General features: G+C 40.3%; 1 protein-coding gene and 1 pseudogene across 5 annotated transcripts in view; one reads left to right on the top strand and one right to left on the bottom strand.

The window, feature by feature from the left end:
* The window catches only part of TNS2 (tensin 2), a 135728-nt gene that overhangs the window by 36038 nt on the left and 87230 nt on the right, over positions 1–12460 (bottom strand). For all 5 annotated transcript variants that reach the window (XM_088137937.1, XM_088137939.1, XM_088137938.1 and 2 more), the window contains 8 exons: positions 9607–9778; positions 9022–9072; positions 7506–7628; positions 6249–6313; positions 5807–5890; positions 4243–4355; positions 2886–2946; positions 2549–2627 (listed from right to left, as the gene is read on the bottom strand). In XM_088137937.1, the coding sequence (XP_087994063.1) occupies positions 2549–2627; positions 2886–2946; positions 4243–4355; positions 5807–5890; positions 6249–6313; positions 7506–7628; positions 9022–9072; positions 9607–9778 (748 nt within the window). The remainder of the gene's footprint in view (positions 1–2548; positions 2628–2885; positions 2947–4242; positions 4356–5806; positions 5891–6248; positions 6314–7505; positions 7629–9021; positions 9073–9606; positions 9779–12460) is intronic.
* Positions 178–278, top strand: LOC112541411 (U6 spliceosomal RNA; annotated as a pseudogene).

The raw sequence follows: 12460 nt of genomic DNA, 5'->3' as shown, positions 1-12460 counted from the left end.
GGTGTGGTTCTCATGAAATTTCGCAACTAAACTGAGGGGATGCCAATCAATGGAGGAAGTGATCAGTTTTCTTATAGCCTAATCCTGGGAATTGAATCAGATGTTGCCTTCAGATCAGGCAATATAACTTTTTCCCCAAGGATGAGTGGTGTATTTTTCAGCTAGACATGAAGGACAATGGTCTAAACATACTCCCTACAAATGGAATGATCCAGAGAAGATGAGCATGACTATTGATTAAAGATGATAAGCAGATTTGTGAAGCCACAATTTTACTTACTTATATTCACATAAAGCAACCTATCACAGGCATGTGATTCTGACTCGACTCAGCCCATAGATTAGTGGCTTTGTTGCAGGATTAGGAAATAGTGGGAAAATCTGCTAAATTTGTTCATCATAATGTGGCTTGGTTTTGGCTTACCATGTTTTGTAAGCCTAACCAGAGAGGTCTTTAAACCATGCTTATGGTTTATCATGTTGCATGAAGCCAGCCAACGGTGGTGTATCCAATGAACTGTGGTCTAATAAATCATAGCTTAGCAAGATATGTGAAGTAGATTACTGTGTTATGAATTCTCCCAGAATCCTGGAACAAGTCTTTTGTATGATTGAAATTCACTGAGTGTAATTATAAGTCAACATGCACACTTCCTTTACAGCAAGCTCTCACAGATATTTTATTGCTGAGTCACTATGCATGGGGTTGTACATGTAAGTGCATATGTATATGTGAAAACATGTAATGTACTTCAGCACGTAATCCTTTTTTTTCTGCTACATTCCTATGACATTGCCTTCATCTTGTTCCAGCCCATATCTGAGTCAGCCTTAAGCTGTTCTTAGCTATTCCTTTGCTAAAGTGGTGCTTTCTCTCTTCAGCTGACAGCAATTCACATCAGTTTGAGGGTGTCAAAATCTGAAGTGGGTTACTGTTAGCAAGTTCAACCACTTTATTGGCAGGTGTTGGATCAGCTCAGCACCTGTTGGGACAGTTCAGATTGATGTGCGGGCATGCTCTTCCCCTCTGCTCCCTGAATTATCCTGTTTGGAAAAGCTGTAAAGTCCAGCTCATTCAAACTGAGCTCCTGGCTGTACCCATCAATTTCTGGAGCCTTGGTATCAGCTATCTGGCAGGTTCTAGGATGTGGTGGGTATAGCTTTCATCTCTGGCACTTTTAAGCCCACCACTTCCCTGGACTTAGATATCAGCTGCATGATGAGCTTGGGTAGGTAGTGGATTCAAAGAGGGGTCATGACCCACAAGTTTAGTGCTCTTTCAAAATTCTCTGCCTGCACAGGTTTGCTGATCAGTGGCCTTGTGCAGATGGTGAGTTTTAATAGATGGCAAAACCTAAGGGTCCGACCGTCAGTCAAAATCCTCTCTGACTCATGGCAGTGCTCTGATTGGCTGATAGTTTCGTGCCAGCTGGTGACATTTAGAAAGGGGGAGGGCAGCAAAGCCAGAGGTTTAGCCCTTGTTTTGCTTAAAACATTCTGCACAGCAGAAATCAGGAGTCTGCCTTCTGGTGACCAACCGGAACAGAGTCTAGGGAAGCAGTATGGGATTTGCCAGCTCAAGAGTAGGTAGAAAGCAGTTTCTGAGCTTTGGGGGAAAGCCCCAAAGGCAGAAGGAATACAGTATCCATGCCACAAGCTGCGCTTTCTGTCTTCCAAATCAACTTAGCGTTTCAGGCAAAATAAACACATGCACAGAATAAATTTTAAAAATTCCAGCTATGCCCAGTGAGTTGACTTAAAAAATAAGAACAACCTAGAATCTTTACAACTGAACAACATGTTTTAAATTTTTGAAAGAAGGGTATACACCGTGACTCTCCGAAACAACTTTTGAAGTAATCTGAAGTGCACATTCTTGCCTAAGTATGCAAGAAATGCATTACAAGCTCAAACTGAGATCCACCTAGCATAGGTGGATGTTTAAAATAAGAATTCGAGTGCTCAGTGGGCAATATATGGCACACTGAACATTAGCTACTGATTGACTTCTGTGAACTCCTGGAATAAGCACACATATTTGTCAAGAATCACTAGACCTTATTTATTCATCACCTGAATGATAAATACAAGGATAAGATAAAAACCCCATTTACACTATTTTCCTTCATTCTCATGATTAAGGTATTTGATGTTACTATTACTATGCTTGCTGAGTCCATAATAACTGCTACTATGCCATACTTGGATTTTAAAATAAATCAATATGTAAATCAATCAAGTTTTAAAATAAATAAAAGGCTGTATCTTCATCGTTGGATCCTAACACAGAATCCCCTCTGTCTGCAACAAGACCATTCACATGGCCGTGTGTATTACAACACACAGCATCATACTTTATGTCACTGTTACACCCTCACATCTGTTGTCAGGGCCATATAGCGTGGGTGGATATCGTGCCATACGTTGCCTAGTTTTGCATTGTTGTAGGAAAGAGGGGAAGGAAGAAAGGAGGATGGGCGGGTGGCAGCATCACATTCCTTGTAAAATCTAATTCTGCCCTGAAACCCTGAGCGCTGGCAATACTCACCATGACGTCTCCCTTCAAGAGCAAGGCTGGCTCCAGGGTGATGCAGAGCTTCTGAGTTCCACTGGCACCATGGAGGCTACTGCATAGATAGAGGAAATCATAAGGATTGCTGGGACTGAAGCTAAGAGGAGATTGGCCTCAGTCCTTGCAATTCCAGAGATGCCTTAGACCAGTGTTGTCCAAACTTGGCCACTTTAAGATGAGTGGACTTCAACTCCTAGAATTCCCCAGCCAGTCATACTGGCTGGGGAATTCTGGGAGTTGAAGTCCACTCATCTTAAAGTGGCCAAGTTTGGACAACACTGCCTTAGGCATTGGAAAACCACCTCATACTTACTAGATCCCAGAGGTGTAGACCAGTTGCATGGACTGGTAGATCTTTAGGAAAGGTTGATAACCTAGAAGAGAAAACATGGGCCAGATGGATCAGACTGGGAGAACCTTTATTTTCTCCAGAAAATAAAGAAATGATGCAAACAGATTTTTTTTTATCACAGAAATGGAGAAGCAATAAAGGACACACATTCATAATAAGTCATATATTTGCTAGAGAAAGATGGGCACATGTCTCCATTCCAAACAGAATTATGATTGTATGTATCCGAAGGTGTATGTCCCAATGTCTCTGATGATTAGATTCTTAATTACAGCCTAAGCACCATGGTCCCCACGTGCACAACATGACATTTTCAGATACATGATCCTTTCTTTGAGTCTCTTTGGTATGAGGAGGAGGGAAGGGGAAACACTGTCAGGCTTTCAAGAGTCTAATAGAAGCGAATATGTGTAGCTCAGGGTTGAACTGTGGAGTCTTTGAGGTTCTCTGAGCTTGGTTGTTTTCTTGAAGATGTTTCCTTACCCAGCTAGGTAACATCTTCAGTGCTAGGAGGGAGTGGGTTTTGGTCTTTGTTTTGTATACAGTAGCTTGCCCTGTCAGTGTTAACACTGATAGTGTTATAGGGCAAGCTACTGTAAACAAACAGAGGCCAAAACCCACTCCCTCCTAGCACTGAGCACTGAAGAATGTTACCTAGCCAGGTAATGAAATGCCTGCAAGAAAGCAACCAAGCTCAGAGGACCCCAAAGACTCCACATTTCAAGATTCAGTTACTACAGCCTGAATCAGTAAACTAAAGCTCTAGCATTTCTTGTGGGGTCTGTTTCCTACATTTAAGGGCTGATAAGCACTGAGTTTAAAAGGAGGAGGAAACATGCCCACTTCATGTTTTCCTGTCCCCTTAAAATCCAGCCCTTGGATCAGGAGCGCTACGTTTAAAGAGAGGATCCCAGACAATTGGGACAGGGATCCCTGTTGGGACAGGGATTTACTTTCTTCCTCTCTTAGGTGGTGTGGAAAAGAGCCCTAAGTCAAGGATCTATGATGAAAATTCTATTAGAAAGTGGCATATTTTTTTCTTGTCCAACCCTAGCCTCCCCCCACCCCTTAAGTTTATTCATAAGGCAGACTGCACAAGTTCGTTTCTCATTTAAGGGCTGCTGGTATTATGAAGTTTGAGAATCCCTGCCCTATGGATGCCAAACGTTTTGGTCCGTGTAAACATTTGTGCCACATTTTTGCAGTTTGGAGGCATAAGCACGCATGTTCTGCGTGCACACATCTGGCTCAGATTCTGAAAGGAGTGGGGTATGAGGAATATTTTATGAATATTGTTTTGCAGCCCTGTGACACTTACCTCCTCCAGCCTCAAAAGTAGGAATGGCTGGGAGCAGGACATGGTGCAGAAAAAGTGTATTGCTGTTCATCTTGATTGTGCCTGAGAGAAGCCCACTGAAATAATGAATATACCTGCCACAGAGAAATGAAAGAGAAAGAGATCATCCATGGGACATGTAAAATTAAACGGGTCTGTAGGAAGCTAACTACCTTGATACCGACATCTTCTCTTTTGCTAAGCTTCCTCAGCCCGGTGCTTTCAAAGTTCAACTTTCCTAAATTCCGTCCATACAGGCAAATGGCCAGTTGCAAAGTTTTAATCCCTTTACACTTATTGGTTTCATCCTATAATCAAATATGCTGAATCTTTAAACTGGAACTTTACTTAGTAGCATGAAACATTTCTGTATTTACTATAATGTTATTAGAAAAAAAAGAAAATCTTAATATGTATGAGGCAACATCTCTCTACTACCAACACATAATAACAGACATTAAAATGCTGGTTATCAGGTAAGAGCTGGAGGGTAAAATGAGTTACACAAAAGCCAATGGGATCCATGGGCGGGGGGTGGGGGGCAAGGTGGCTTAGACTGATGTCAGGAGTGTGGTGTCATGATGCAAGCTGCCCCACACCTTTTCTATGGGCATTACAACATTGCATACATGCTCAAAGGGCAAGGTTTGTGGCATGACACTGCAACACAGCTTTCATCCATCTGATTAAAGAAGAGTTCCTGTGGATGCTGTTGACAGAAGCCATGAAAATGGCAACACTCGTTCTTGTCTTCCACTCTTGTACAACCCAATTTATTTTCAAAGCTTCAGCTATGCTGGCTAGGAAATTTGAAAACTCAAACTATCTGAAAGGCACCTGTTTCTTAACGAGAAGCTTCATTTCTTTGTTCCTCCAAGGTGGGGAGCCTGTGTGCTCTGGGTCACGTGAAGGATAATTTCACTTTCTGCAGTTCCAGATAATGAAATAGTTCCCAAAGAAGAAAGAATGGGCACATGACAGAAGTGCCTCTTTGGCTACCACTGTTCCACTGCTTGTAGCATTGTGGTCTAAAAGTTGGTATCCTACTTCCAACCCCCATAGCTCCTTGGAGAAAGCATACCAATTATGGGCAGCCAGTGCATTGAAAAATTAAATAAACTTTTAAAGAAATACTACACAAACAATTCAATCATATTCTGGCATATCCATTGTTCCTCTGCCAGCACATTCCTCTTCTGAAAACTGCTGAGCTTGAGAAGAAGTGAAGCACAGGATTTATTTTTGGTATAGTCTATACTAGGGTTATAGGTCTGGGGTACAAACATCCGGGTGACCGCTAGAGGCCAGCAAAGAGATACAGAAAATGGTCTTTGCTATCTTTGCAACCCAGACTTAATACCTCTATGCGACACATAAGATCTGGCTATCTAGCACATCCCTTCCATTTCTTTTCCCAAGCATTTCTCCCAGCACACCCTACTGAAGCTTCAGAAGCCTCCTTCTTCAGAACGTCTGCATCTGATAGACATTTTGGAGAAAAAGCAGAGAGTTACTGGCAGGACAGGGTAGAGGGTGCAAGGTTCACCTCTTCTGGGATGGCTGGAGGGAAGCAGCTACTTTGTCTTCACAGAACTTGCGCATGGTCAGTGTGCTGAGGGCCTGGTCTGCACTAAGGAGAGAAGACAAGGAAGGGGCATACAGTTGCATTTATACATTGACAGGGGATACAACAGACATGTTACAGCTAGATTCTGCCCACCAAAAAGAAGCAAGCTGGAAAATGAGATTGAGGAAGGAAAGGAAAGGAAAGGAAAGGAAAGGAAAGGAAAGGAAAGGAAAGGAAAGGAAAGGAAAGGAGAGGAGAGGAGAGGAGAGGAGAGGAGAGGAGAGGAGAGGAGAGGAGAGGAGAGGAGAGGAGAGGAGAGGAGAGGAGAGGAGAGGAGAGGAGAGGAAGAAAGTGGCTGTCGATGAGTACTGCGATCGGTACTACTAGAGTAGCTCATCTATTGTTCTCCCTAGCTCAATACCTTGCAGAGATTTTGCTGTAGTACATGTAAGAGGCTACGATCACACCCGTCTTGCCCTTGTTGCCCTGGCACAAAGAGAGAACATGTTAAATACTGGCATTGGAATCATGGATTGCAACTATCAGTTCAGGGGGGCAAGGAGTTTTGCCAAAATGCAGCAGCCATCTTGGAGTGGTGATGGGAGAGCACAAAAATGGGAACATGAAAGAAGATACATTATTTTTGCCAACACTCACTTTATTCATTTGTTTGTTTATTCAGTTTGTATAAATACAATTTATTCAATTTGTATATTTCTATAATCTCACTACCCTGTCAGTTGGAAGCCATTCTGCACCACCACCACATATGAAGAACACTCAATTACCTCCTCCTTTGTAAAACTGGTGAAGACTAAGCTTTTCATGGAAGAAGTTCCAGGCTGTCCAAAAAGCCTCCAAGGAAAGCTTTTAAAAGTTGCAAATGAAAATAAAACAGAGATGGAAAAATCCATTTATTTTACTGAAAAAAAACGATAATGAATCTGGAGAATGGTTATTCAATCTGATAATTTAACAGACAAAAGCTATTGGTCATAATTAGAAAAAAAGCCAGTTTTGTATGTTCTTCCCTTCTTCTCTGTCCAGTCTGGGAATGTGAAATCTTTTTTAAGTTACCAGTAACTTAAAAAATGGAAACAAGTTCAACATCTATTAGTACTATGGGGGACATTACTAAAAAGATGCGGTGAATGCTGATTAGGATTCCAGCTCTCATAAACAGAAGAAAGTTTGCATGACACCACTTCATCACACTGAGGATTTTGGCAGGACTGTAGACTTTCAATTTCTGACTAATGAACCTGGTGTCCTGCTTACCTCTCTATAAGCAGAGTGAAGCAAAGGTCTATATCACTGTTTCTCAACCTTGGCAGCTTGGTGTGTGGACTTCAACTCCCAGAATTCCCCAGCCAGTTGAAGTCCACCCATCTTCAAGTTGCCAAGGTTGAGAAATACTGGTCTATATTATGCAATGGAGGTATTCTCATCGGTCTAAGTCTCTGCAGCTGAGTCTCACCTTTCTCAGAGGGCCTTCTAGGTTGGTGACTTTGAAGACATACAAAAACCACTCAGCTAATGAACCTGGAAAGCCAGGATCTCATTCCTCTTCCCTGACAGCAGGAAGTGTCTACTGTCTTATTCCCCCTTTGTTCACCATCTTTCTCCCTTAAACAAATATCTATAATAGCCAGGAAGTTGGGAAGATTTTTTTCTGCACCTTGCAGTGAAGGACAGCCACGTGTTGAGGGTCTGAATTTAGCCAGGTTTCCATGGTTTTGCAGATGGAACAAATTTTGTCGAGAGGTGGAGCATGCAGGTCTGGCCAGCCAAAATCTTGGACCTGGACGGTGGAGGAGAAAGAAATACCGGAGTTAAGAACACGTATAAGCATATAAGAGAAGACAAGTTTTTGGAACTGGTGTGTATAATTTCTTCCCCATAGAACTCCTACAAGATGACAAAGGGCCTTTCCTCACTGAGTAGAAGGGCTCTTCATCCATCCTTAAGTCAGCAGAAAAAAATAGTGGCATGAAATCTGCTGTTCCCATTACTGAACTCTATCCCACCTTTATTGCCTCTGTTGCTGTCACTGTAGTCACCTGATAATGTGAGTCTAGTGACTGGGAGATAATGGGTGAGCAAGCCTTACAGGTTTTTGCACCTTGAAAGTGTCCTTGGATAGTGTTGGCAGAAGAGGAGAAATACTTTTTTACCATCTCTATAACTAAGGTTGGAGGACAAAATGATGACATCATCATGGAGACACAGAAGGAAAAAAGAGGTTACCAGATCATATTTGTGCCATTGTTAGGTACAAATGAAGAAAGCATTTATATAACAACTTGAATGCCCGTTAGGTAAAAAATCAGGATATCTATTAAATAAATTAATAACAATTTTAGAGAGGAAAAGAGGACTGGGTAAAATCCCTGGGGCAAAGAACTTTATCTTATACTTAGGAAATTGTATAAAGCATTATTGACACTATTAACATAAGAATGAACAAGAAATAATATGTGAGCTCCGTGACTACTCAACCTGCTAGTTTTTAAAGGTTTAACAGACACAGTACATATTTTAATGGACTCTCCCAAGACTTACAGCCAAGTAACTTGGTTTACTTTCAGGTAACAAACTACACATCTAGTTTGGGGGATCAGTCTTAGGTTTGGTTATTATGATTTATGTACTGCATTTCTATACCCCTGAATTGCACAATTTGTATCAGTTCGTAATAGTAAAATAGAACAATAGACAATGCAGAAGAATAAAATAAATGAAATTGTGATAATATATAAAATTTTTAAAAATCAGTAAAAAACCTGTATTGTGTCTAAATATACCAGCACAGGTGGTCTTGAGCACAAAAGCCCCTCCAGAACAGCTTAGATTTAACTGCTTTGAATGAAATTACCGTCATGCAGATTTTTAGGCAAATTCTCTTTACCAATGTTGCACGATACAATTTAGTACCATATGTAAATAATTAGCACACATTATCTCTCTCCCTCCAGGATTAATAAATGCCTGTTTTTCTCCTTTTCTTTTGATCAGCTGAGAGTGAGAATGAACAAGCCAAGCTAACCTAACAATCTGACTACATGAATCTCAGAAGGCAGAACCATTTTGTGAATTTTTATCATGTGCAATTTCGATAACGTTCTAAACTGTCTCAGTTTAGATGTACTCTCAATTTAACATAAGCATCTTGCCCCCAAGCTCTAATCTCTCACCTTGGGGTTCAACCGGATGATGTCATGCCGTTTCTCTGACAAATTGAGGAGCTGTTGATACAAAGAAGCATCTTTAACAGTTTACCCAATCAACCCATCTTTCAGCAAGTAAACTCCAGCATCTTGGTCAGGATGTTTTTAAATCAAACATAGAGAATGTTTATCTTGTGCTTCCACCCCAAATATTATTTCCTCTCCCCAAAGAAGCTGGTTAAGTTGCTTGACAAAAAGGTTTCTTAGTTCCCTATTCCTCCTGAAAGTCAGGTCCAGAATATAGCTCTTCCCCAGCCCTGCCCATCCAACACGTAGGCTCTTCTGTAGGCGAACTTTATAGAGTTTTTCAAAATGGAGACAACGCCCATGCTTTACTTCAGATGGGATGCTGATATGAAATCATGAGACCCTGCAGGGCAAAATGATCATCAACGTTTCTCTCCATCTCAGAGGTGAAGCATGCATTTTCCACACACTCACGCAAACCTACATAGAAATGAAAAGTTGGCTCCTTCCTTACAGTAACGCTTCTCTCCAGGCAATTGAGTTTTTTTATCATCATCATCATCATCATCTCCTTGGCCTCCTTACCAGATACTTGTCCTCATGCTTGGATTTTAGCATTTGCGCCACCTCTCGGAGATTGCTACGGTAACGTTGTTCCTCCAAAGCAGGGGGGAAAGAGACAGAGATGATACGTTCAGTGATGTAGATGAGGTCAAAATCATACTTGCGCTCCATTACGTGGTCCAGACTGAAGCTTCTGAAAGGAAGAAAAGCAGAAAGTTTAAGGGAGCCAGGACTCTTATAATCTTCAGAGGTCCACAGAACCACATTGAACACTGAAGATTACAAAATAAATTAACAGGTAAAAGGAACTTAAAAAGAGAGAGGTGTGTCATAGTTTGTCATTTGGCAAACCTATTTTTCAGTGGGGTCTCCCAATAACACAGCTGAATGTGATGTATTGCAATTATGCAGCTATTATAAATCAATATTCAGCAAAGACAGTGGCCCATCTTATAGTCCATTTTAGGAGCAATCTGTGCTTTTCTTAAATTTTTATCCTGCTATTCCATAGAATGGTATAATTGGGAAGTGTCTTAGAAATCCTCATGTTTAGCCTTCTGCTCTCTGCAGAAACCACAGCATCCCTAACAAATAGTCCACACCAACTTCTGCTTAAAATCCTTCAGTGGGGAAAAAAAAGCATTGCATCTGATTCTTCAATGGATAATTTGCATTTACTACTATAGTGAGTTTCCCCTAACATTTAATTTAATGCTTCCTTGCAACACCCACTCATGTAGCTCTGCTTTCTGCAGCAACAGAGAACACCTCTGCTCATTTTCTGCATGCTCCAGTCTCCAATGAAGCAGCTGAGAAACAGGTTAACCACTCATTGATCATGAAGATTAGGCCTTAGCCTTGACCCAGAAGGTTCTGGCCAGATGGAAGAAAATGCTTTCTTAGATTACTAGACTTGTTTAAGAAGGTACAGCTTGCTATCACAGAACTATGGATGATGAATGTATGACTTATAATCATAGATAGACCCTGTTAATGAAAAGTGTCTTGCTAGGAGGGAGCCAAAAGAAAGGTGGTAATTTTCATGAACTTTTTTAAGTGTTAAAAATGCCCCTCCCCTGATTTGATAATTGCATCAAAAGGAGGAAACTGCTTATCTTTTTAGAATGAAGCAAATGTAATCCAAATTACCTTCACTTTTCTCCCTCATTATTAGCTTATGAACCTTCATTGCATTCTCAATTGGCTGGCATCACTCACAACTGATTCAAGAAGTATTGCCATTTCTCTTACTTGGCTTTTTCCCCCTCCCAATAGCCAAATCTAAGACACAATGCAGTGCCAATCCATTTCCTTCCTAGTTCCAAAATGACTGGAGTTACAAGACTTCTGGTGAGGACATGGGGAGCTGAACATCCACGAAGGAGCGGGGATGGCATTGCAGCAGAGATCAGCGACCAGAAGGAAAATTCTGGTTGCTTTTAATCTCTCCGGAAAAAGGAGAGATTCTGAGATTGCCCACATGTACTCTGGACAGCTGCTCCTCATGAGTAGACTGGAGGAACTGAGGTTTTTGCAGTCAGCTCAAGAGTGGAGTAGCTGGGAGTCAAGGGAGTTCCAGCAAGCTCATGGCCATTAACGTAGCCTATATGGAAAAAAAAGCTCAGCCGAGCCTCATTTTCTAATCACTTCTGGAATTGCTTTTAAAATGCTTTTCAGCTATTAAGAACCTTCGGATCAGCAAGTTTGACAATGTTCACTGGTGAGTCTCCTTCAATCCTTGGAGAAAAGTTTTAAGTGCAAGATTAAGGACTTTAAAAAAAATTGCAGGGGGGAATAAACAACAAAGCGGTGATTCAAATCTTAATTTTAGAAAGTTATAAATGGATTAAGGGTTCAGAGGAATTTGAAATAATTTTGAAATTAATTATAAATTATATTCCCATGGGAAAACGCTATTGTTTAGAAAAAAAAAATGTTAAGATGGGATTTTGAAGGTTGGACACTAGAGGAAACCAGAAAGAACTAAGGATTATAATTAAAGAAGAACACTTAAATTCAATTTACTAATATAGAATAGAGCAAAATACTTTAACTTTGGATGAATTCAAGGATATTTGGGAACAATGGACTCAGAAGTTAATCTTAAGATTATCTGCTATCATAGATAAACTGGATTTAAAAGAGTTTATAGAAGAGGAACAAGTTTTACTGGATAAGACTGAGACTGAGGCTGACTCAGGTGTGGATTTAAAAATGACAAGTTATAAGTCTGGGGGAGATGGGCAGCATATAAATTAATTAAATAAATAAATAAATAAATAAACAAGAATGATATGGAAAAAGATATTATACTGGATATACAAATGAAACCAGCTGATGTCTTAAGGATTAAAAGGGATATACAAATAACAAGCCAGAATGGTGACGGATAATTTTCTTATTTTGGATTCACAAAAGAGACTTGTTAAAGTTTTGAAGGATTTTCGGGGTAGACACAAAGAGAAAATGAAAAGAGAACAGGTTCTTGGGCATTATTTAAAGGGATTAAAGATCAAGATTGTTAAAATCAAAGGGAAGAAGTATAAAGTTGGTTTATTTGATCAAGGTTAAAATATATATGTTGTTGTTTCTGGTAACTCTTAATGTATTTTTGCTGACCAGGACCAAATGACAAGGCTTTGAAGATTTGGAAAAAGAGATTTGTTGTACTTTTAGAGAAAGTAATAAGTTACTGTGTTAAAGTAAAGGGAAGGAATATAAAATTGGTTTATTTGATTAAGCTTAAAATATATATGTTGTTTTCTGGTAAGCCTTAATGGACTTTTGCTGACTAGGATTGAATGACAAGACTGTAAGAATTTGTTTATAGATAAGAGATGAGATACAGGAAGAAGATATTCTTTGTAGTATTCTT

The sequence above is a fragment of the Python bivittatus genome, unplaced genomic scaffold (genome assembly GCF_059951505.1).
Source record: "Python bivittatus isolate LINGU-HERP-01145 unplaced genomic scaffold, Pbiv_v1 ctg000220_np1212, whole genome shotgun sequence".
Taxonomy (NCBI): Eukaryota; Metazoa; Chordata; class Lepidosauria; order Squamata; family Pythonidae; genus Python; species Python bivittatus.
Note: the sequence above shows the minus strand (reverse complement) of the source record. Positions and strands in the feature narration are given on the sequence as shown.